This window comes from Erythranthe guttata, chromosome 1 (assembly GCF_056151865.1).
Source record: "Erythranthe guttata isolate IM_541 chromosome 1, IM_541, whole genome shotgun sequence".
Classification (NCBI taxonomy): Eukaryota; Viridiplantae; Streptophyta; class Magnoliopsida; order Lamiales; family Phrymaceae; genus Erythranthe; species Erythranthe guttata.
In genome coordinates, this window is record NC_142533.1 from 6968793 (window position 1) to 6994618 (window position 25826).

Below are 25826 nucleotides of genomic sequence, written 5' to 3' on the forward strand. Positions count from 1 at the left end.
TCCAACACGTGTAAGTAATTACCGGGATATGTTTCGGTGTAGTCTTTGGCGAAATTGCAGTGCAAGTTCGGAAATTTGGCGACGTGAAAGAGTTTGTTGTTCTTGATAGCTTCTCTGAGTTTCTTCCACCTTTCGGCCAGTAGATTAGGGCTGTATTCTAAGAATTCTCGAGTTTGTTGTCATCACTTTTGCAGCAGCTAAGGGAAATGATTTCAAGAATGGTGGCTGCTCTGTTTTGCGCCTCTTTCGACACTCCGGTTGTGCTGACTTCGATGAACTTCACCATTTTTCTAGCGACTGCGTCATCCTTAACAATCGCCCATCTTCACATAAAGAAAATAACACCATTTCTAGCTAATTAAAGAGGGAAAATAATGGAGATAAGAGAGAAATGGAGAGAGGAATTAGGGATTTTTAAATGGAAAAAACTAAAATAGCCTTGGATTTCGCATGTGCAGCGCACATGGGTTCATAACCGGTCATTTTGACCTGGAAACGGGCAAAAGAGGGCAACGTGGCACAATTAATTGAGTACAGGTAAACTCATGAAAAAAAATGTTCAGGAGGTGATCCGCAAAAACTTAAAAAGTTCAGGTGGTTTAATGCTATTTACCCTTATTTTAGAATTGGACTTATTGTGATATGACAAGCTATCTTTTTTCTTTTTGTTAGGATAATTATAGCTACCCCTCCTTTTAAATATTTTTACATAATATTTAAGGGTTTTTGTGCATAGGTCTCTAACCAAGCATCTTTATTATTGTACGTGTATGGGCTATATATCTTTCATCAATAAGCCCTTCCCTTTAATATTTAGGTTGCGGCTATATGCAAGGCTAATTCCACTTGTGCAAGACCAAATTAAAAATTTTAATATATAAATACTATAATACCCTTGTTAAAAAAATAGAAAATTTCAAATGTGCAATACCAAAAACTCAAAAACACAAAAAACCCTATCACAAAACCACAAGACCAACTTTCATCTTCTTCATCTTCCAAAACCCACAAAACATTTCTCCTTGAAACACGTGAATTAAATTCACAATGTGTTTTTAACTTTTCTTAATTTCTAAACTAAATCTTAGTTAGTGGGCTTAGTAGGGTTAAGTAGTGCTTAGTGGATTTAATTATGGGATTTATCTTAACTTCCTAACTAACCCACTAACCCATTATCTTAAGTGCTCTTGTGGTTGGTTTTCTTGCAGATCATGGGCTGAAGAGTGGAAGCTTGGCAAGTCTATAAATACCAAACTCAAGACTCAAGATTAATACAGATTTCGAGAAAACAAAATAGAGAGCTGAAGTTTTAATCTCGAGAATTTTAGTGTGTTTTCTAGGATCTGTTGTACGTACTATTTATAAGTACATTCTTTGAAATCTAGAATTTTTGATATCTTTCTTTTAGTATCTAGATTTGGTTGTAAGAGTGATCTTGAAAAAGATTCACTCATAAGGAAGAAGTTTTCGCACTCTTCTGTTTGTATTCTTGGAATACTGATTTTAATATATTTTTCGTCCTGTAAAGGACAAGTTCACAAGTCTATACTTGTGAACATTTTTAATTCTGAGTATTGTCCTTTAATCTTTATATTTCCGCTGCATGTTGTCTCAAGTGTCATAACATTTTAGATAACATCTCTGTATAATACGAATTCGGGACCATAAATTCTTTCAATTGGCATCAAGAGCCAACACTTGACGTATACTAAGTGTTTGTTCCTATTTTCTTTACAGAAACGAATTCGTGATGGATACTCAGATGACTGCTTCTATGCGACCTCCTGTACTTGATGGCACGAACTACACCTACTGGAAAGTCAAGATGAGGGCGTACATCAAAGCCATTGATGAGAGAGCATGGAGATCTATTCTCACTGGATGGAAGCCACCAACTATCACAGATGTGGACGGAGATGTTTTTCCAACTCCAGAATTACGGTGGACACCAGACGATCTATCAAATGCTAACCAAAACTCAAAGGCGTTAAATGCAATTTTCAATTCAGTAGATTTAACAATGTTTAAATTAATCTCTGTATGCACTTCTGCAAAGGATGCTTGGGAAATTCTTCAGCTACATTGTGAGGGATCAGATAGTGTCAAAAGAACCAAGCTCAGATTACTCTCTTCCAAATTTGAGAGACTGAGAATGGAGGAAACTGAAACAATCTCTCAGTATGATGAGAAGCTGATTGACTTGGCTAATGAATTTCAATCCTTAGGTGGTCCTTTGAGCAACGAGACACTAGTGAATAAGGTATTGAGAACTCTTCCAGAAAGGTTCAGCATGACGGTTACTGCTATTGAGGAGGCTAAAGATACATCATCTCTACGGCTGGACGAATTAATAGGAAGTCTCAAGTCCAGAGAGATGAACTTCGAAGATCAAAGAAAGGAGAAAGGAAAGGCTATCTCAAATGCACTCCAGGCAGAATTAGAGAAGGAAGATGTTGCTCCGGAATATGATGATGATGCAGAAGAATGCCTCAATAATGTGGCATTTCAGATTCAGAAATTCAATAGGGCGTTCAGACGAAGTGGAATCAAGCCCAGGCAGTTATTCTCAGAAGGGTCTCCACAAAATCGACAAACTCAGCCCCGGAACAGATCTATTCCACAGAGAACATTTCCTCAAACACCCTCTCAAAACAATTTAAAAAATTCTTCTTTTATTCGTTCAAATTCTGAACCACCTAACTTGGATCATATTAAATGCAGGGCCTGTTCAGGATTTGGACATTATGCTAATGAATGTGCAAATACCTTGAGAAGGAGAGGAATGAGTTTGATTTGTGCTGTCAGTGATGAGGAGGAAGAACAACCTGAACAGACAGAGGAACAGCAATCTTCTAAACAAGCTCTTTCTGTCAGATATCTTACTGGAAGTTCCACTGAAACAGAATCCCAAGGAGTCTCCCTGGATGCTGCAACACTTTCTGAAACACTTTCAATTTGTGAGTTAAATACTGATCAATATACATGTTTAAACTCTATTTCTGTGAATGCAGCAGAATCCAGTAATGAAGCAGTCAGTGATGATGAAGAAATGTGTAAAAAGCTGATCAGAAACTTGGAGAATAAGACTCAAGCTCTAGATGCAGCCAACAAGGAAAATTCCTCCCTCAAAGAAACAATCACACATTTGGAGGTTGGAATCACCAAGAAGGATCTTGAACTGGCAAAAGTGAAAGAAGAACTCAAAAAGGCAACTCTAGCAATCAAGAGGATGAACACTGGCACAACTAAGCTCGAAGAGATTGTGTCAATGGAAAAGCACTACAAACATGAAGGGCTAGGGTTCAAAAAACAAATGAAGCCAGTTAAGAAGAAATAAATTGTCTTTGTAAAAGAGAAGGGTGCAAACAGAAAGGATTGCAGGAAGTCCACAGTCACCACTCCAGATTCCAGAATAAGAGGTTATGTTTGTCATTACTGTTTCTCACCAGGACACATTCGTCCATTTTGTGAAAAACTCAGCAGTGACAAAATGCTGTATAAAATAAGCCACAACACTTCAAGGAACACTTCAAAGAAAAAGGTAGAATCTACCAAAAAGGAGTGTAAAATATGGACTCCCAAAGGTAAATTTTTGTGCAAAGCAGTATACACCTCTTTAAATGCTAACATTTCAGGTTCATGGTACTTTGATAGTGGATGCTCTAGGCACATGACTGGAACAATGGAATTTCTATCAAACTACCACACACTTAATGGAGGACGTGTAACCTATGGAGGAGGAGCTAAAGGCAAAGTGGTTGGACGTGGAACACTCAGTATTGAGGGGCTTCCAAAACTCTCAAATGTTTTACATGTTGAAGGATTGGGGTCAAATCTCATTAGTATCAGTCAATTGTGTGATGATGATCTACGTGTAGAATTTGATAAATACTGTTGTTCTGTGTTTGATAATCAAAATCATTGTGTACTTACAGGTTCCAGATCAATGGATAATTGCTATCAAACAGGTGACACCATCTCATGCAAGAGTTCAAGAGTAAGTGAAGTAGAGCTGTGGCACCAGAAACTAGGACATACAAACTTCAAGAATCTGAAGCTGCTCAACAAGTACAATGCCATAAGAGGAGTACCAGATCTCAAGATCAAGGATATTCCTATATGTGGAATGTGCCAGAAGGGAAAGCAAACCAGAGTACCACACAAAGTGTTGCAACACGTTGGTACCACTATTTGTTTTGAACTTGTACATATGGATCTTATGGGTCCTATAGAGGTAGAAAGTCTAGGTGGTAAAAAATATGTCTTTGTATGTGTTGATGATTTTTCAAGATATACTTGGGTGTATTTTTTGAGAGAAAAATCAGACACCTTTGAAGTATTCAAAAATTTGTACAGGTTTGTTAGAACTCAATTTCAAGTTTCTGTTCGTAGGATAAGATCTGATCATGGAAAGGAATTTGAGAATGCTTTATTTTTTGCTTTTTGTAATAAAAAGGGAATAAAGCATGAATTTTCTGCTCCAAAAACTCCTCAGCAAAATGGCATTGCTGAAAGGAAAAACAGAACTATTCAGGAAATGGCTAGGGTGATGATGAGTGCAAAAAATTTGTCTAAAAGGTTTTGGGCTGAGGCTGTCAACACAGCCTGTCACATCTCAAACCGTGTGTATCTAAGATTAGGATCAATGATGACTTCATATGAAATTCTTTATGGTAAGAAACCTAATCTAGAATACATGCATGTGTTTGGGTGTGTCTGCTATGTTCTAAATGATAGAGATCATCTAGCTAAATTTGATTCAAAAAGTGATTTGAGCTTGTTTATGGGATACTCTAATAACAGTCATGCTTATAGAGTATACAATCTAAGAACTCGAACCATTATTGAATCTGTAAATGTGGTATTTGATGACTTTGCTGATCTCCGCAGTAAAACAGCTGAAGATGAAGTTGATGACTTGATTGCTGAAAGGGAAACAACAGAAGAAGACACTTCTGCCACAGAAAGCCCAGACACAAACAGTCCAGTCTTAAGAGAAGAAGGTGCTGAGCCAAGTGTCACCACATCTGACTCAACACATCCTACAGAGACTGAGTTGCAACCAACCCTAGATGTCTGCAGAAAGGAACCATCAAGCAGAATCCAGAAAAATCACCCATCAACTCAAGTAGTGGGTGATATCTTTGGTGGAATAAGAACCAGAAGAAAAGAGAGAGTGAACTACAGAGATATGGTAAGATTTGCTAATTTATCTTCTGAATGTGCACTAACTGGAACCACTTGTTTTGTGTCTTCAGTGGAACCTAGGAATATTGCAGAAGCTCTGAAGGATGAATTCTGGGTAAATGCAATGCATGAAGAATTGAATCAATTCATCAGAAATGATGTGTGGTACTTAGTTCCCAGACCAAGCCATGTAAATGTGATAGGGACTAAGTGGATCTTCAAAAACAAAACTGATGAAAAAGGTACAGTTGTTAGAAATAAGGCTAGGTTAGTAGCACAAGGATACACTCAAATTGAGGGTATAGACTTTGATGAGACTTTTGCTCCAGTAGCTAGAATTGAATCTATTAGATTACTTCTTGCTATAGCCTGCTTTCTTAAAATCAAACTGTATCAGATGGATATCAAAAGTGCATTTCTGAATGGGGTTTTAAATGAGGAAGCATATGTTGAACAGCCAAAGGGTTTTGAAGATTCTGCCAAACCTAATCATGTTTTCAAGCTTAAGAAGGCACTGTATGGTCTTAAACAAGCTCCTAGAGCATGGTATCAAAGACTCACTGACTTCTTACTTGAAATACAGTTCAATAGAGGGGAGGCAGACAGAACCCTATTTGTTAGGAGAACTAATAATCATATCATTATTGTTCAAATATATGTTGATGACATTGTTTTTGGTTCTACTTGTGCTAACCTTTTACAGTCTTTTGTAGATTCAATGTCTCACACTTTTGAAATGAGTATGGTAGGGGAGTTGAATTACTTCTTAGGACTCCAAATCAAACAGACAGGTGAAGGAATGTTTGTGAATCAGAAGAAGTATGCCCTCAATCTGGTCAAAAGGTTTGAGTTGGAATCAGCCAAGCACATGAAAACTCCAATGGGTTCCAGCCAAAAACTGTCTAAGGATGATGTTGCAGAAGATGTCGACAGCACTCTCTACAGAAGCATGATTGGAAGCCTTCTGTATCTAACAGCAAGCAGGCCTGACATTATGTTTAGTGTTTGTGTGTGTGCCAGATATCAAGCAAATCCCAAGGTCACCCATCTTAAAGCTGTGAAGAGGATTATTAGGTATGTTGCAGGTACAGTAGACTTAGGGATTCAGTTTTTCAAAGACACAAATACAAACTTGATAGGCTTTAGTGATTCTGATTGGGCTGGGGATATTAGTGACAGAAAAAGCACATCAGGTGCATGTTTCTTTTTGGGGAATAATCTAGTTTCTTGGTTTAGTAGAAAGCAAAACTGTGTATCTCTTTCAACAGCTGAATCAGAATATGTAGCTGCTGGAGGGTGTTGTGGTCAACTAATTTGGATGAAACAAATGTTGGGAGATTATGGGTTAACCAGTGATACCCTGACCATATATTGTGATAATTCAAGTGCTATTGACATTTCAAAAAATCCCGTTCAACACTCACGAACTAAACACATAGATATTAAACATCATTTTATTCGTGATATAGTTGAGAAAAATATAGTGTGCTTAAAGTACATTCCTACAGAAGATCAGCTGGCTGACATCTTTACAAAGGCATTAGATTATGAGAGGTTTTCAAAACTCAGAAAATCTCTCGGGATGTGTACTCAATAAACATGTCCTGAAACGTGTTGCAGCACCTCATCAAATATCTTAAGCTGCAACACAATTTACTGAAGCATTAGCTTCATTAAATAATGACTTCACTGCGATGTATTATTTTCTAAATCAGTAACTGGAAGTCTTTCACCTTGAAACGTGGTCATGCTTCATGTAAACATTTAGACAAATAATTACACTCACATAAGTCAAACTCCTCTATTTTGATAGTCATATCTTAGTAACTGAGGAACCTTCAAACTGAACACTTGATCATGTTCCATGTGAATTGTTTGACTTGAAAATAAGAGTTTATATATAATATATATTTTATTATAAAAAAAAAAAAAAAAAAAAAAAAAAAAAAAAATATATATATATATATATATATATATATATATATATATATATATATATATATATATATATATATATATATATAATAATAAGTATATAAATATACAGATATAATAGTATCTATGCCTGTCAGCAAATTTTTCTCACTATTAATCATTAATAAATGTATTTTTCTATTAATTGTGAATATTTCTTGAGTGCTACGGTTTTATTGATTTTTCTCTTTTCATTTTAATTATTCCTATTTATATGGGTCATGGATACATGGGTTAATTCCTTATTTTCCACTAAGTCCACTCCTTATTGTGCCATGTGTCACGTTTTTATTTTAAACTGCCTAAGGAAATTTTATTCTCCTTAATCACACTCTCCCCAAGAAAAACGGACACCACTTCTTCACCTTCTCCACTTCAATTTTTTTCTTTCTTCTTCAGCAAAAATTAGGGCTTATAAATTTCGTGCTTCTTCTCACAAAATTCACACTCAAAAATCAAAAGCACAAAGAAGCAATTTTACTTTATCTACTGTATCATGGCATCCCCACCTAGAAATCCTCCTCCAGCCGTCGATGGTGATGTCCACAACGATGCTGCAGCACCTGTACCAGCAGACCCAAATCTGGCCATCATCGTTCATCCAATCAACTTTGAAGCTGTTCCTATCAGCTACATTGAGCCCGGCGACGAGCTGAACCCGATTGACCCAGACAACTTTGATTTTGTGGGTCCCTCTTCCACCGCCGGAAGATTTCCAACGCGCCGGTCAAAGCGCACAAACCCCTTTCCAGATTTGAACACTGCGGTGCCTCAACGCCGAAGAGGAGAAAACTCTCCCCGGAGAGGAAGCAGAGGTGGAAGAAGAGGAAGCAGAGGTGGCCGCACTCCAGTCCAGTCAAACCCACGAAGAGGTCTTCATCTGGTAGATGAAGAAACTGATGACGAAGCAGGGGATCCTACCTTTGCTGCACCACAGGCTCAAGCCTTGTCCTCCAGCTCCTCTGAGTCTTCATCCAACAACTCACCTTCCCCAGCATCAACTCAGGGGGAGACGTCGCAGCCCAGCATGGCAACAGCAGCCTCTCAACATTCTGTTCCTGAAGGTGTTGCTGCATCTGTCTCTGAAGGTGTTGCTGCACATGCTCCAGAAGATGCTGCTGCACCTACTGTTTCAGCAAATGTTCCTCAGAATGCTGCTGAGGATGCTGCCCCTTATCAGGATGAAGAAATGCCTGATTTCTCTGGAATGTCATCAGCAGAGCATGTAGACATTCCATTTGTCGATACTCAGGAGTTCACCACTACAGAAGAAACTCCATCAGCACCTCAGGGAGATCCTCTGGAAACCCTGGCAGAAGCAGCAGCTCAAGCAGATACAATTCCTCCTCAGGCTGAACAATCAGAGAAAAGTGAAGACAGTTGGGAGGTTCCACTAGCTACTTTTCGCAAAAACTTGTCCTCTTCTGATTCCGAAAGTGAATCCTCTGAAGACTCTTCTCAGCAGGAAGAAGGTGTTGCCCCACGTGCTGCATCACCTGAACCAGCATATGTTCCTGATGAGCTTGAAGATTCAGAAGATGATGATTCCTCAGAAGAAGAAGAACCAGACCAGGATGGGAAGAACTTGTCAACTCCTTTTGAGGTAACAAATGCTTTCAGTACTAATTTCTATTTTGAGTCTGATTCACTGTTGAGTCCTCAAGTCATGAATTGTCATTTCATTGAGGAGAAGAAAATTTCTAAGGAAGAATTTGATAAGCATAGGATAACAGCTTTTCTTCACCAAAGAAAAATCCTTAACCTAGTTGAGATTGCCTGCTCTTATGATCCCTTGGTTGTGAAAGAGTTTTATGCCAATTTGCAAACCTCCTTTTTAAAGAAAAACTCTCCAAACTTTGGCAAAGTTTTTGTGCGTAATGCCATTTATTCTTTTTCTCCCAAAGTTATCAACTCTCATTTACAAACTCCTACTGTGATTGATGAGGATAACTATGGTGATTTTACTGAAATTTGCAAAGTTATTTCTGGAAACCGTTTAAGAAATTGGCCTGCACACCCAAGAAAATTTCAAGTCTCTCAACTCACTGCTTTCTACTCTGTCCTGTTTAGACTCACAGTGGCTAATTGGATTCCATCCAAAAATGTCTCTGTGGTAACTAAGCCTCATGCTGTACTCATGTACAAATTGGGGATGGGTTTACCAGTGGATTTTGGCAAACTGTTCTTTGATACTATTGGTCATCTTGCCCAGAAAATTTCACCCTCCACTCACCTTCCCTATCCTTCTCTCATCTATTCCATCTTACTTTCTCAAAACTTGGGCCAAGATGACTCAGAATATCTTCACACTCCACAAGGCATGATCACTGTGTCTCAAAATTTTCTGAGGGCTCCTCATGTTCAAGATCTTCCCTGGAATGGAGATGATTTTCTCTCAACTGAATCAGGTCAAAATAACATTGGTACTGAGAGTGTTGCACCTCATGTTGACAACACTTCTAACCTTCTTGTGTCTGTTCCTAGAGATCTCCTATTGCAGCAGCTTACTCATTCCCTAGCTCAGATTACCTATCATCAGTCCATGGTGGAGATGATTCAGAAGGCTCTTTCTGATCAAAAAGGGGGAGAAAAAGATCATGAAACTGAAGCAGGAACATCTCATCCTTTGGATGCTAGAGGCAGAGAGCAAGGAGTCACTGAAGAGGAAGCAAAGAAAGAGGAGGAAGCTCAAGAAGAAAGCAGTGGATCTAGTGATGGAGGTGAAGCAGCAGCAGCAGCTGAAACTGAGGAGACCTTGGAGACTTTGGATATCTTACTTTAGATTGTTTTCATGAACAATATTTTATTTTGTTTGTGTTTTGTTTATTTTCCCTCTGAACTTTTGTTTAGGACTGCACTTTGATTATTTCTTTTGTTGGACTATCTTGCTGAATTTGGTTTTAATTTATTGTTTCTATGTTTTTCAAATGGTATCAAATTCAGGGGGAGTTCAAGCAATATCTCAGGGGGAGTCTTTGACTAAGATTTAGTTTTGATCAGAAAGTTAAAAAGGGGGAGTTTGAAACACGTGAATTAAATTCACAATGTGTTTTTAACTTTTCTTAATTTCTAAACTAAATCTTAGTTAGTGGGCTTAGTAGGGTTAAGTAGTGCTTAGTGGATTTAATTATGGGATTTATCTTAACTTCCTAACTAACCCACTAACCCATTATCTTAAGTGCTCTTGTGGTTGGTTTTCTTGCAGATCATGGGCTGAAGAGTGGAAGCTTGGCAAGTCTATAAATACCAAACTCAAGACTCAAGATTAATACAGATTTCGAGAAAACAAAATAGAGAGCTGAAGTTTTAATCTCGAGAATTTTAGTGTGTTTTGTAGGATCTGTTGTACGTACTATTTATAAGTACATTCTTTGAAATCTAGAATTTTTGATATCTTTCTTTTAGTATCTAGATTTGGTTGTAAGAGTGATCTTGAAAAAGATTCACTCATAAGGAAGAAGTTTTCGCACTCTTCTGTTTGTATTCTTGGAATACTGATTTTAATATATTTTTCGTCCTATAAAGGACAAGTTCACAAGTCTATACTTGTGAACATTTTTAATTCTGAGTATTGTCCTTTAATCTTTATATTTCCGCTGCATGTTGTCTCAAGTGTCATAACATTTTAGATAACATCTCTGTATAATACGAATTCGGGACCATAAATTCTTTCACTCCTTCCTCCTCCATAAACCCACAAAACCTAAACATTCAAAATTATCAAAACTCAACAAATCTTACAAACATGTCAAGTATGGAGTCAGAAGACATCAATATAGAAGATTCTACGGTCGAAGCTACCCAAGAATGTATGCATTTATGTGTTTTTAAGCTAGAATATCGTTTTTCGAAAAAAAATCCCGCGCAGACGCGGTTGACATGTACAGGTCGAATTTTATAGGTAAAAATCGACATTGAGATGTCGATTTTGGAGTACAAAATCGACGTCTTAGTGTCGAAATTTTAACTGTTAGCAAATTAGTCCAAATATACTAAATTTCGACATTAAGGTGTCGAATTTATTGACATATATTCGACACATTAATGTCGAAATTTAGTTGTTTCATATTTTTTTTTTAAAACAAAATCCCGCGCAGACGCGGTTGACATGTACATGTCAAATTTTACAGGTAAAAATCGACATTGAGATGTCGATTTTGGAGTACAAAATCGACACCTTAGTGTCGAAATTTAACTGTTAGCAAATTAGTCCAAATATACTAAATTTCGACATTAAGGTGTCGAATTTATGGACATATATTCGACACCTTAATGTCGAAATTGAGTTGTTTCATATTTTTTTTTAACTTTCTATTTCGAATTACTTTTTATTTCAATGTTCATTTATTTTTTTTATAGCAAAAGGCGAATGCAAAGACGCAGTTTATTGTCCAAATTCATCCAAGATTTCAAAAATATGTACAAAACATCAAGAACGTCGCATCAAAAGCGGCGGTCAGCGGCGGAGCCTGGGCGGCGGAGCTTGGGCGTGTAGAAATAATAATATGAATAATGTTTTTCATATTTTTCATTAGCCAACACTACATTCTTATATATACATACATGCATGATCAAAAAGGATCAAGCAAATATTCTTTAATAAATGTATATAAAATCAAATCAAATATCCTAATGATATTTACAATTAAATCAAATATTGCATATAATCAAATCAAATATCTTTGGGATTATCTCTAATATGCCCCCTCAAGATGGAGCTTCGTGAGGAGAGTCCAATCTTGTCTCTAAGATAAAGAAATCGAGCTCGAGGTAGTGGTTTGGTGAGAGCATCGGCTAATTGATCGGTGGATGAGACATGAGCAACTCGTAGATCTCCATTTTGAACTTGAACTCTAATGAAGTTAAAGTCAATGGCAACATGCTTCATACGAGAATGGAATACTGGATTAGAACACAATTGTGTAGCTCCAATATTATCAAAGTAGATAACGGGTGACTGAGGTAGTTGGATATGAAGATCGGTGAGAAGAGAACTTATCCAAGATAATTCAGCAGCTGTAGCAGCAACAGACCGATATTCGGCTTCAGTAGAAGAGCGAGCAATTGTACGTTGCTTCTTGGAACTCCACGAAATAGGATTGCGACCGAGATAAACAATATAAGCACTGGTAGAAGAGAAATCATCCTTATTTCCCGCCCAATCCGCATCGGAAAAGGCATGGAGTGACAGTGGAGAATCACGATAGAGACATATGCCATAATCAGAAGTACCAGAAAGATAACGTAAGAGGCGCTTAACTGAAGTCCAATGGTCGGTGGTTGGACGATGCATGTATTGAGATAACTTGTTTACTGTAAAGGCTATTTCTGGCCGAGTAAGAGACAAGTACTGTAAGCTACCCACGATGGCTCTGTATTCCGTTGGATCAGTAAGAGTAATGCCCGAGTGAAGCGTAAGTGTTGGACTAGTGGGGAGAGGGGTGAGTACTGATTTTCTATCAATCATATTGGTACGAGAAAGAAGATCGAGAATGTACCGCCGTTGAGAAAGAATAACTCCATGTTCGTGCGGAGTGACTTCCACACCAAGGAAGTAGGCAAGCGGTCCAAGATCTTAAATGGAAAATCGATGAGAGAGAGATGCAACAATCTGGTTGACTGTAGCATTACTGTCACCTGTGATTATAATATCATCCACATAGACAAGAAGATATACCCATTGATTACCAGTGTGGAGAATAAAAAGAGATGTATCTGCATGTGAGTTTCGAAATCCAATTGCAATAAGAAATTGACGAAGCTCATTGTACCATGCACGCGGAGCTTGTTTAAGGCCATATATTGCCTTGTGAAGCTTACACACGTGTGTTGGGTAGTCGGGATCAACAAAACCATGTGGTTGAGCCATATATACATCTTCGCTGAGATGCCCTTGTCAAAAGGCATTATTCACATCGAGTTGTCGGAGAGACCATCCACGACTTATAGCTATACTGAGGACAATCCGAACTGTGGTAGGCTTAATGACTGGGCTAAATGTATCATTGTAATCTACACCGGGTCGCTGCTGAAATCCTTTAGCGACCAACCGAGCCTTGTACCTATAAATTGAACCATCAGAGTGACGTTTAGTTCGGAAAATCCATTTGCAACCAACAATATTTTGGGAAGGTACAGATGGAACTAACTCCCATGTCCCATTTCGAACAAGAGCATCATATTCTTCAGACATGGCTTGACGCCATTTAGGATCTTTGATGGCTTGGGTCGCAGTTGTGGGTTCCAACTCAGTGTTATTGGAAAGTTGGGCAGTGAGGTTCAATTTTTGGGTAGGTTTGTGGATTGAATTTTTTGGCCCGAGTAGTCATACGGTGTGAGTTATGGTTTTCAGGTACATGTATGGCTTGTTGGATGTTTGGTTCATGAGGGTTTGTGGGTGATTGAGTCGGTGCTAAGGTTACAGTTGGTGGGTTTAGAGGTGATGGAGTGTTTGAGGATATGGGTTGGATGTTTGGTTCAGGAGGGTTTGGGAGATTAGGTGATTGGGTCGGTGCTAAGGTTATAGTTGGTGGGTTTAGAGGCGGTGGAGTATTTGAGAGTGTTGATGGATTGGGTGGTGTCGGGACTTCACTCGAGAGCATAGAAGGAGACCGCTCGTTAGATGGCGTGGAGAGTGGCCGGAGGTGAGTTTCTTGTGACAAAATTTGTAGAGGTGGCGGGATCCATGTGGAGATGCTGTGTGGTTCAGGGCGAGGTAAGTGGGTATGAAGGGAAGAGAACGGGAAAACCGATTCAACAAACTTGATGTGACGAGATATAAACATTTTATTGTTAGAAGGATTATAGCAAAAATATGCACTTTGTGTGAGAGAGTACCCAAGGAAGACACAAGGTGTAGAGCGAGATTCTAGTTTATGGGAAGAATATGGTCGAAGCCAAGGGTAACATAGGCAACCAAAGATCTTGAGTTTAGAATAGTTAGGAGAGGTACCAAAAATCTTTTCAAAAGGTGACAAGAGATTTAATGTTAGAGTCGGCATACGATTTATTAGATAAACAGCAGTGATGAATGCATGCGACCAAAAAGTTAAAGGAAGTGAAGCATGAAAGAGAAGTGTGAAACCAGTTTCGACTATGTGACGGTGACGTCTTTCAGAAAAACCATTATGTTCTGGTGTGTGAGGTGGTGTTTTAAGGTGAGAAATACCGTGAGTGGCTAAATAGGAAGCTAAGCTAATATATTCGCCACCATTGTCAGAATAAAGAGTTTTAATTTTTCTGTCAAAGTAGTTTTCGACAATTGTTTTGAATCGTTTGAAGACATCGTAAACATCTGATTTGTGCTTGAGTGTATAAAACCATGTATATTTTGTAAAATGATCAACAAAAATAACATAATATTTAAAACCATCATGGGAAACTACGGGGGAAGTCCACACGTCGGAAAAAATAGTTTGAAGAGGTTGAGTTGAAACAAGTGATGTGGTAGAAAAAGGGAGTTTGTGACTTTTATTGCAGTGGCATGCATTACATGAATTAGGAAGAATTGAAGACGATAAATCTAAGTTACAATGAGACGCAACATGTTTTAGAATAGAGAAAGACGGATGACCTAATCTATGATGCCACTCGGACGAAGTGGTTTTGGCACTAGAAAAGGCAATTAGAGGTGGTTTCAGGGATGGGGAAGTCGGCCACTCATACACTCCATCCTTCGTTTGGCCCTTTTGTAGGATTTCCCCCGTGCGAAGTTCCTTCACAAGAAAATGAAATGGTAAGAATTCAATGGATACATTATTAGTGAGGCAGAATTGTGAAATAGATATTAAATTTTTTTTCATGCTGGGAACACATAAAACATTAGATAAATTGAACGAAGCGGTCGGGGTAATGAGGGAAGTGGAACCAGTATGTGTTATCGGTAGACCCGTGCCATCGCCAATCATAACGTCGTCTGTGCCTGTGTATGGTGCATGAAGAGATAAGTTGCTCAGGTCGGCAGTGACATGATGAGATGCACCACTGTCAAGGAGCCACGGTGGAGTTGCAGATGCAGAGGTGGCAGCAAAATGAGCCCTAGGTTGCCATGGTGTTGTAGAACGGCCAATCGGAGTTTGAGTTGAGGACGATGAGTCATTCGGTACAAGGCGAAATGAAGGACATCGTTTGGCAGTATGACCTTGAATACCACAAATTTGACAGTGGCCAAGATATGGTCGTGATAGTGAACGATCACCTCGAGATTGACTTTGACCCGAAGAAGGTCGCCAATTGAAGGAGGGACGCCATTTGGTGTTGGTCGATGGTGGACGCCACCCAGAGGTACGCATATCTGTATGGGTGCGTTGTGCGGGATTGGCAGTGACTGGCATATAAGACTGATCGGGTTTCTTCTCTTGCAGATGCGCTTCAAAAGTGAGTAGTTTTTCATGAAGCTCATCAAATGTGATCGGTGTGTCACGAGCGTTGACAGCATTGACAAGATCTTTGTAATCATTGCCGAGACCGTCAAGATTTTTTTCCACTAGATCATCATCATCCATAGGGACACCCAATAACGCAAGTTCATCTGTCCGAGCTTTGACAGATTGTAGAAATTCTGTTATGCTTTGAGCGCCTTTAGTAGGGTTTTTGAGGTGGCTTTTAACTTGTTTGATCCGCCCTCGAGATGCTTTGGCATAAGTATTAGCGAGAATAGTCCAAGCTTCACGAGATGTTGTTGCACGTGCAATGAAAGGAATGATGGTAGGAGAAAGTGAGCCAATAATAGCGTTGAGTATAAGTTGATCCTGACGAATCCAAAAGGTATGGGCAGGGTTCGGTTGTGTTGTTTGGTTTGTAGTGATGGTAGCGGGTGGGCAAGGTTTGGTTCCATCGATATAACCAATGAGATCATAACCAAGAAAAAAGGTTTGAAATTGGAATTTCCATGAGGTGTAATTAGTAGAGGAAAGTTTAAGAGGGGCCTGAGCAAATACATTGATGGTAATAAGTGTTTGGCTTGTATCAATAGTGGTAGTTGGAGGAGTAGCAGTATTGGCCATGGTTTAATTTGAGGTGTAGAGATATTAGAAGAATAAGAGAGAGAGGTTTGTTAAAAAAAAAATGTTGCTCTGTATACCATGTAGAAATAATAATATGAATAATGTTTTTCATATTTTTCATTAGCCAACACTACATTCTTATATATACATACATGCATGATAAAAAAGGATCAAGCAAATATTCTTTAATAAATGTATATAAAATCAAATCAAATATCCTAATGATATTTACAATTAAATCAAATATTGCATATAATCAAATCAAATATCTTTGGGATTATCTCTAATAGGGCGTAGGGTAGGGTTTCACAGGGGAGGGGTGGGGGCTGGGTTAGTGGTTTGTTTAATTTCACATTTTTTTTCTTCCTTTTGTTTTGTTTTGTTTTTTTATTTTATAATTTGTTATTTGGTTTTGCATGAGTAAACAAAAGCCAATTTAATTTATGGGTATATGTATCATTTTATCTTAATAAAATGGAATCTTTTGAAATATTTCTTTAATTTGGTCTTGCACAAGTGGAATTAGTATTGCATATAGCCGCGGCCTAATATTTATTATAAATAAAGGAAACATTCATGTATATAACAAAATTACCGCCAACCTTTTATACCCAATTCTTAATTGTAATCCCAATTTAATCAATTTTGACCACAAAAATCCAATTTTGACTTTTTTTTTTCCAAAAACTTTTTTTTTTTGCCACGGGATTCCAGCGTTGGCTTTTCGAATTTTTTTTTCCTGGTCTGTTTTTTCCGCAGCCGGATTCCGCCATTGACCGCTGGTCTCCGGCGTTGACTTTTTTTTTTTTTTACGTCGGCCGCTAAACGTTGACCGTAATTGTGCTGTCACTAACAGTAAATTAACGTAATTATACTGTCAATGACAGTACATTAACGTAATTTTACTGCCGTTGACAATACATTTATGTAATTGTTCTGCCGTTGACAGTAAAATTAACGTAATATTTTTTTTTTTTTTGTTATTTTTTTTAATTTTGTTTGATTTTATGACAAGTCAACGTAATTATATTATTGGGTTTTTTTTTGTTTGTTTGAGTTATTCACGGAGTAACGTGATATGTCTATTATTGTAATATTACTGTTCTTGTAATATTGTCACTCACAGTAATATTAATTCTTTTGGCTTTTTATTATGTTTCCATTTGTTGAACGGTCAACATAGTAATATTACTCTATTACACAATAATAATGAGTTTTGTTGTGTTAATATTACTGTGTTAGGTACCAACTCTCCTAATGACGGTTGGTTATTACTTATTACTGTGCTATGGAATAATATAGCAATATTACTGTTTTAAACTGTAGTATAGTTAATATTATTGTCAATCACAACAATATTGTTGTTTAAACGAAAAAAAATAGATGTTGCATAAAGAAAGAAAAGAAAATCGAAAAAGTCAACGCCGTGCCGGAAACCGGTGGCGGAAAAATCAGGAAGAAAAAAAAAAGTCAACGCCGGAGACCGGCGGTGACGGACAAAATTGTCCATAAAAATGTGTTTTGGATCAAAATTGAATAATTTGTGAAATTTGGGGTCAAATTGAGGTTAAATTAAATTAAATGATGAAATTGGAGCATATTAAAGTATGATGGCCTATTTTAGTCTTTTACAAAAATCCGGACCATGTGTGGACTTTTTTGTAAATGAGTTTATTGTCTGGATCTTTTTATGAATAAGTACTCATTGATGGGTTTATTTGGAAAGACTATAATATTTAGGGGAAACTACAGTTTGCACCCCTGAACTATGGGGTCTGTCACAAACACCCTCCTGAACTACAAAACGTAACAAAATAGCCCTTCCGTTTCGAATCTGTTAGTGGGTGATGATGTGGCATGTTGACTTTCTCATTTATATCTGATTTTTCTATTGTTCCATTTTTTCGGACGCTTTTACCCTTGCATATATATTAAATATAAATAATTCTTAAAACTCTTATATTTATTATTAAATGTTATAAATATTTTCGTTGTTCCTTACTAAGTATTCAATACTATTTAAATTATTAAATTATTAAATAGTTAAAATACAAAACTGTTTTTAATTAAATACAAATAAATTATTTTAAACAAAAGGGAAAAATCTTGCTCCCAACACTCTCTCTCTCTCTCTCGACATATGCACAGAACAAAGCCTCCAAATTCACCTCAAATTTGACAGTACTCATTGGGAAGAAGAAGAAGCTAAGGAAATTGAGAATCAATCCTCTTACCCACAAGCCTCTGCCACCACCCACCAACGCCGACGAACAACCACTGGAAGAATGGAGGATAAGGTGGAGCCCACTCAACCATTATTAGCGAGTCAACGGAACACAAAATTGGGAGCCCATTTGATTCCACCATTGACTACACGGACGAAATTCCTGTGATTGAACCCCATAAATTATGCTACCCCGATGAAAATTCATCAACCCCGACCCCATTATCTTCATCTTCCTCCAATTCTTGTCCTGGTGGCGGCGGGTGCTCTTCAAACGAGAGCGAAGATGTGCAATTTTGGGCCGACTTTTGAGGATTATTAGCATATGAGACGATGATTTTGTGAGCAGTACTTGGGATTTGTTGGTTGATAATGAAATAGTTATGAACCATTTTCGGAAATGGCCAACACATATGAAGTTGGGATTTAAATGTAAGATCAGAGAAGAATGAGAAGGGTAAGAAGAGAGAAAGGAGATGAGAGGAGAGAACTCCGGTTAAAAATGGTGAGAAGCTGAAGAACATGGAGAGAAAGAGGAGAGGAGGGCAAAATTGATGGCCAAATAAGTAAATTCACATTATAACTGACGGTGTTAGTTCATTTGACGTTGACCATAAAAAACAGGGGTCTTTTTGGTACATTTCGTAGTTTAGGGAGGTATTTAGGACAGACCCCATAGTTCAGGGGTGCAAACTGTACTTTCCCCTAATATTTATGTAATTCGGTTATTTACCGACGCAAATCGTATATTCAATTCGGTAACGGTATGAAATGTTGGCGTACCAAAATTTCGGTTCGGTTTTGCCAATTTAACATCCCTAAATTTACCTCTGAAGGGGTATTTTCGTAAGATAATACATAGTTGATGGATGGCTCTAATTACCCAAACAAGAGAAATGTTTTTGTAATTTAACCATAACTCAAAGGTGGATCATAATTGGCCCTTATTATTATGGGCATATTACAAATAAGCCCATCAGTGGGTACTTATTCATAAAGAGATCCAGACAATAATCTCATTTACCAATAAGTCCACACATGGTCCAGATTTTTGTAAATGACTAAAATAACCCCTCTTACTTTAATATGCTCCAATTTCATCCTTAACTTAATTTAACTTCAATTTGACCCCAAATTTCACAAATTATTCAATTTTGACCCAAAACTTTTTTTTTCACAAAATTTTTTTTTCCCGCCGGATTCCGGCGTTGACTTTTTTAATTTTTTTTTTCTTTCTTCCGGATTTTTTTTCCGGATTCCGGCGTTGACTTTTTATTTTTTTCTTTTTTTTTTTCCGTAACTTTTTTTTCTGTTTAAACAGCAATATTGTTGTGAATGACAGTAATATTAACTATATTACTGTTAAACACAGTAAAATTAACTAAACTATAGTTTAATACAGTGATATTGCTATATTAATCTCTAGCACATTAATATTAACACAACAAAACTCATTATTATTGTGTAATAAAGTAATATTACTATGTTGTCCGTTCAACAAATGTAAACATAATAAAAAAAACCAAAAGAATTAATATTACTGTGAGTGACAGTAATATTACTATAGCAACAGTAATATTACAATAGTAGACAGTAATATTATTACGTTACTCCGTGTATAACTCAAACAAACAAAAAATCCAAACAAAATAATAATATTGATGTGGTTGACAGGAATATTACTATAATAACAGTAATATTACCGTCAACCACAGTAATATTATTGTGTTTACAGTAATATTACAATAATAAACAGTAATATTAATACGTTACTCCGTGAATAACTCAAACAAAACAAAAACCCCAAAAAAATAATAATATTGATGTTGTTGACAGTAATATCATTGTGTTTACAGTTATTTTACTGTCAACGACAGAAATATAATTACGTTGACTTGTCAACAAATCAAACAAAATAAAAAAATAATAATAATAAATAAAAAATAATAATATTGCATTAATTTACTGTCAACGGCAGCACAATTACATAAATGTAATGTCAACGGCAGTACAATTACGTTAATTAACTATCATTGACAGTATAATTACGTTAATTTACTGTCAGTGACAACACAATTACGGTCAACGTTTAGCGGCGGACGTGGAAAAACAAAACAAACCAAACAAAAAAAAAACTTAAAAAAACACTAAAAAAAATCAACGCTGGAGACCGCCGGAACCGACGAAAAAATCCGGAAGAAAAGCAAAGAACAAAAAAAAAGAAAAAAAGAAAAAAAAAAAATTGAAATTTTGGAAAAAAATAAATTGAAAAGTCAACGCCGGAGACCGGTGTTGACCGCCGGTCAGCGCCGGAATCCGGCGGCAAAAAAATAATTTTGAAAAATTTTTTTTTTTTGAAAAAAAAAAAAGTTTTGGGTCAAAATTAAGAAATTTGTGAAATTTGGGGTCAAATTGAGATTAAATTAAGTTAAGGAGGAAATTGGAGCATATTAAATTATGCTCCAAAAAAAAGTCAAAATTAAATTATTGTTGTTACGAGATTCTTGCTCATCAGCTGTTCGGTAGATTTCCCCCAACGCAATCAATCCACAGAAATTCCGTGGTGGATAACTCCAAAAGTGATCCCAAGAAAACACAACCCACATGAACTCCACTATTTTTTCTGCAAATCTTATCAAATTGAGCCTTATTACTACTTTCTCTCTCTCACACACATACACAGAGAGAGAGAGAGAGAGAGAGAGAGAGAGAGAGAACATGATATATAGTCAAGAGGATATTTCAAAATGCCATAAATCAGCTCGACAATTAATTATTCGAAGTATTTGGAATATCAAAATACAGAGGATCTATTCTTTGTCGCAACTGAAAATGAGAAAAATAAATAAAAACATTCAAACGAAAAGTTAAAAGGCTAAATTGTAAATGGGAACTTGAGGTAAGAATAATTAATTTGAATATATCTTACAGCTTTTTAAATGGCGTTAAGCATTAAAAATCTCCAACCAATATCTCCATATAAAGCGTTTCTTTCTGGTGACAGAACAATCTGAAAATCGTCGGTGCAGGCATCAACATCCGCCACCTGTCCCTTTTCGTACCTTAACCATATTCATTAACAACTTAGGTATTTCACATTCAACAATCATTTGACAGAATCGAATCCATCAAACTTTTTTTATTTCCAGCCATTGCAAAAGTAAAAATTATGTAAAATTAATTACCTTTTACGTTACAAGAATGGCCTCACGAATAAATCAAGAAAATATCCAAAAACATATGTTTCAATGATCGCCAAAAAAAAAAAGTTTACAAAAACAGGAAAATATCAAATCATAAACAGTTTTATGAAAGCTTTGAAATTTTGCCACACTTGCCGAATAGGAATCTTCATCTTCATTTGAATACTTGAGACATTTCAATCGCCGAGCAACACACGATTAGCCATTCGGAATTTATTATTATCCTGTACGCACAGATAAAGAAAAATCAATCAAAACCTCTCTTCAACATTTCCAAGGATCAAGCTTACCAAAATTCAGAGGCAAAATTCACCTTGCAGCTAAGTTGAAAATCAACATAGAATTGCTCTGGTAGATATATAATGGTTAATGAACTGAAAAATGATTATAGGATGAAAGATACAATATTAACTAAAATGCCACTGATTTTTTGTATCATTCTTTAGAGTTTACATCTTCGTTCTTTCGAGTTTCAAAGGCTCAATGGTTCGAAACACTTTGAAGAGACTGCATGTCAGTGAAATAGAATGCAATAGTTTTCGCGTTTTCTAAACTAAGAAAAATTAGTATAAAGGCCAATACTCTTTTTTATAATAGAGTATTTTCGTGTTCAAAAAAAAGAAAGAGTTTCTAAATATAGTCTTAGTCAAAGTTGGAGAAATTGCTAGGATATGATCATCTAAATATTAGATTCTTGAAGTGCACCATTGAATTTGACCATAAAAAAATTCACATAGATTTGACTAGCATTATTACCTTTATAGATCAGTAATTGAAGAACTTATTTTAACTTCTGCACCGGAAAAGGATTGGCACTCGCGCACTTTCTTCATAAAGGATGGGCTGCAATCATCCATCTCTAATAGTTTGGTGTACTTCAATTGATTCGAGATGTTTTCCAATTTATAGCAATGCCTAACAATAACCCACCTTAAGGATTGAATGTCAAATTCCAAGTTCACTATATCCAAGTCTTCCAGCAGCAAGAACTCCAGACTGGGGAACTGTCCTTTGCTGGTTTTCCACAGAGGGCCGCAAAAGGCATACCATCGCAGTTTGAGCACTATAAGATTCGGTAATGAAGCAATTACTTCCATATTCTCCCAAGGAAACCCACATCCACTCAGGCTTATCTTCCTAATGTTCATAGGAAAGTTCGGAACTGAACGAACAATTTGAGAGCTCAGATTAGGATTTACAACGACACATTTGAATGACTGAAATTTCTCATAGAGAGACGCAACATGGTCGAAAAAATTGAAGGTTTCGGTTGAGTCGTGTGCTGACTCAATTTGAACGGCTATTCTCGTTAGCTTGGGGATTCTTGAAAGCACTTCCATGGTACAACTGTGAACACTCACACCTGAAACTGTTAAGAGATTCTCAAGATGACAATTATCCGGAGGAGGTGGGAGGTCGAAGCCCTTGCAGTAAAGTTGCTTTAGTTTATACATGTTCCAGATGTCTATAGGCAGATAAATTGGACCATTATTCGACAATTTGATGTTATGATGCCGAGTGAAAATCAATACCTCGAGGTTCGAAAGTGTGGATATGGAGTTGGGGAGCTCTCTGTCACACGTGATGGAAAGGTGCGTCAAGTGAAGTAATGCAAGTAGTTGATGTGGGAACCCGTAGAAGCGGATCGCAAGTGCATCTAGTACCTTGAGCAATCTAAAACAAAAGGGCAACAATACTGGATATTGTTGTTTTGGACCGAAACACAGAAGAGATCGTGCATTCGGAACAGACTCCATCCATTCATGAACTTGTGTTAAAGCAAGAACAACATTATTGTGGACGCACAAACGCTGTTGCATTATGATGTTCTCCGGAGTACAATCGGTGTATTTTTTCAGGATATGGAAAAACTTTTCACTCTTAGCTTCACTAACACATAGACTTCGAAAGGTGAAATGCAGTCTACAATCCTTAAAACTATACATATCTACAGAGGTGTGCTTTCCTCTCAAAACAACACTTCGCAGAATAAGTAGATCCAAGGTGTATCCGAAAGTTTCTTCATTCCCCGGTTCTGTCTCCAAAAAGCCCTCAGAGACCCATAATTTGATGAGCTTTGATCGAGAAATCCCATAATCTTTTGGGAACACACCCATATACAGAAAGAATGACTTTAGATACTGAGGCAACATCATGTAACTAAAAAATAGTGCCTTTGAGAGTGGCGTATCGTCATATCTTGTGATGACGAGTGGATCTTCTTGTTCTGATAATGTCTTCCATTCTTCAAAAGATTTTCCACGTAGATTCTCTCCAACCTGTATAATTGCTGCTGGGAGTCCTTCACAGTTTTTGGCAATCTTCTTCCCAATTTTCTCAAGTTCTCGACTGCACTTCTCCTCTCTATTAGTAAATGCGGTCTGATGAAGTAATTTCCAACTGTCGTCGTCGTTGAGAAATGGTAATATAATAAGCTTGTGCGGAAAAATTAATTCATACAATCTTTGGATCTGAGATATGATGATGATCCGACTTCCTTTTCTGTTTTCTGGAAAATTACTAAGGATTTGATAAGCGTCGCCATCCCATACATCGTCTAAGACAACTAGATACTTTTGAGTAGATAAAGCCTCCGACAATTGCTTCTCCAAATAATCCGAGTCGTCTAGTTTATCAGAAGGGATGACGACACCAAGTTCATCGAGAACACGCAGCATAATATCTTCCAATCGAGTGTAGTCTGGGCCGATGTGCAGAAATAAACGAGTTTCGAACTCTTGTATAACAAGTGGATCGTTGTAAACTTGTTTAACAAGGCTAGTCTTGCCGATTCCGGTCATGCCCATAACTGATTGAACTAAGTAATGGGAATCGGGATCGAAAATCCATTGTTTAAGTTCTCTAATTTGGTCATCCAATCCCACCAGGAGATTCTGTTGTTGATTCTCAGTATTATAATCTGAAGAAGCAAAATTAGAATACCTGCTGCTGCTGCTGCAGATCTGTTCTTCTTCGTCAGTTGCTATGAAAAACGAAGTAATTTCTTCTTGGACTATTTCCAGTTGTTGGGAGAGAGACAAAGTGAAACCGATGTCGTCATCATGATCTGGATCAGACAAGTGGGAGTCGATAAGATGTAGGAATATTAGGAGAGAATCTATGACTCGTCTTTCATAAGCTGCCGCATCAACTTTCTTGCTGCCAGGAATCTCCGCCATTGTTTCATCAACTGAATCCATTTCAACAAGGATAGATAGCTTGTCTGAATGGGAAAGAAAACTATCGGATTCGGAAATGAGATTCAGTGTCTGCAGAAGGGAAAGTATAGCAGCAGAAGAACCCATTTCTTTCTCTCTCTGTGTGTGAGAGAGAGAGAGAGAGAGAGAGAGTAGTTATAATAAGTTGATAAGATTTGCAGAAAAAATAGTGGGAGTAGTTTGGAGTTTTTGTGTTTTCTTGGGATCACTTATCTGTGGATGTCATTGTGTTGGGGGAAATCTACCGACATTTTGACATATTGGCTGATGACCAATAATAATAATAATTATTATTATGTAGTGAAATATATATTAAATATTTTATTAGAAACACTAATGGTGTGAATATTTTATTAGTAAAAATTGACAACAATAAAAAAATCAATTTTTTATTCAAAATCACACCCTAAACCTTCGAAGCTCGTTGGATTCAAGAACACCCAGAAAAAATTTGATGTACCCGCACAAGTTCATGGCATAGTCGAGAAAAACCCTAAAATCCAAAATCTTACCTTCTTCTATGTAAGCGCCCTTCGAATGCACTCATATTCCTCCAACCAATTTCGCAAAAACTCAGAGAGAGAGAGAGAGGGAGATTTTTGTGAGAGTTTTTGCTTTATGAAAATTCGAAATGAGAGATAGAGAGTGAGTGCGTGTTGTTGTGAGAGAATGAAAGGACTTGGAGAAATTTCGACACTCATCAGACGTATAAACAAGGGTAGAAGAGTAATTGCACAGTAAAAGTTAACACTGTCAAATGTCTGGCCATTGACTGTTTGTTAAAAGCAGGGGAATATTTGTAGATTTTGATAGTACACGGGGGTGAAAGCGACCTTTTCGATAGTACATGGGAGCAAACTGTAATTCACCCTAATAATAATAAGAATAATAATAGTGTAGTATTTATAAGCTATGTAGCACAGACATGGGAATGTGGACACGGGGAAACATGGAAATAGACACTGGGATACTCTATTTTCCAAAAAGTTGGATACAAGAATGTGGGGACACGCAT

General features: G+C 37.1%; 1 protein-coding gene across 8 annotated transcripts in view; it reads right to left on the reverse strand.

Moving 5' to 3' along the window:
* Positions 1 to 25035, reverse strand: part of LOC105962295 (putative disease resistance RPP8-like protein 4) — a 56912-nt gene extending 31877 nt beyond the window's left edge. For 2 of the 8 annotated variants that reach the window (XM_088819168.1, XM_088819166.1), the window contains exon 1: positions 22350 to 24970. In XM_088819168.1, the coding sequence (XP_088675294.1) occupies positions 22352 to 24898 (2547 nt within the window). In that variant the 5' untranslated portion in view covers positions 24899 to 24970 and the 3' untranslated portion in view covers positions 22350 to 22351. Of the gene's footprint in view, positions 1 to 21481; positions 21818 to 21883; positions 21942 to 22349 lie in introns of those variants that run through there. The other 6 variants (XM_088819160.1, XM_088819156.1, XR_016031631.1 and 3 more) reach the window with 5 other exon arrangements.
* Positions 25036 to 25826: the final 791 nt, after the last annotated feature.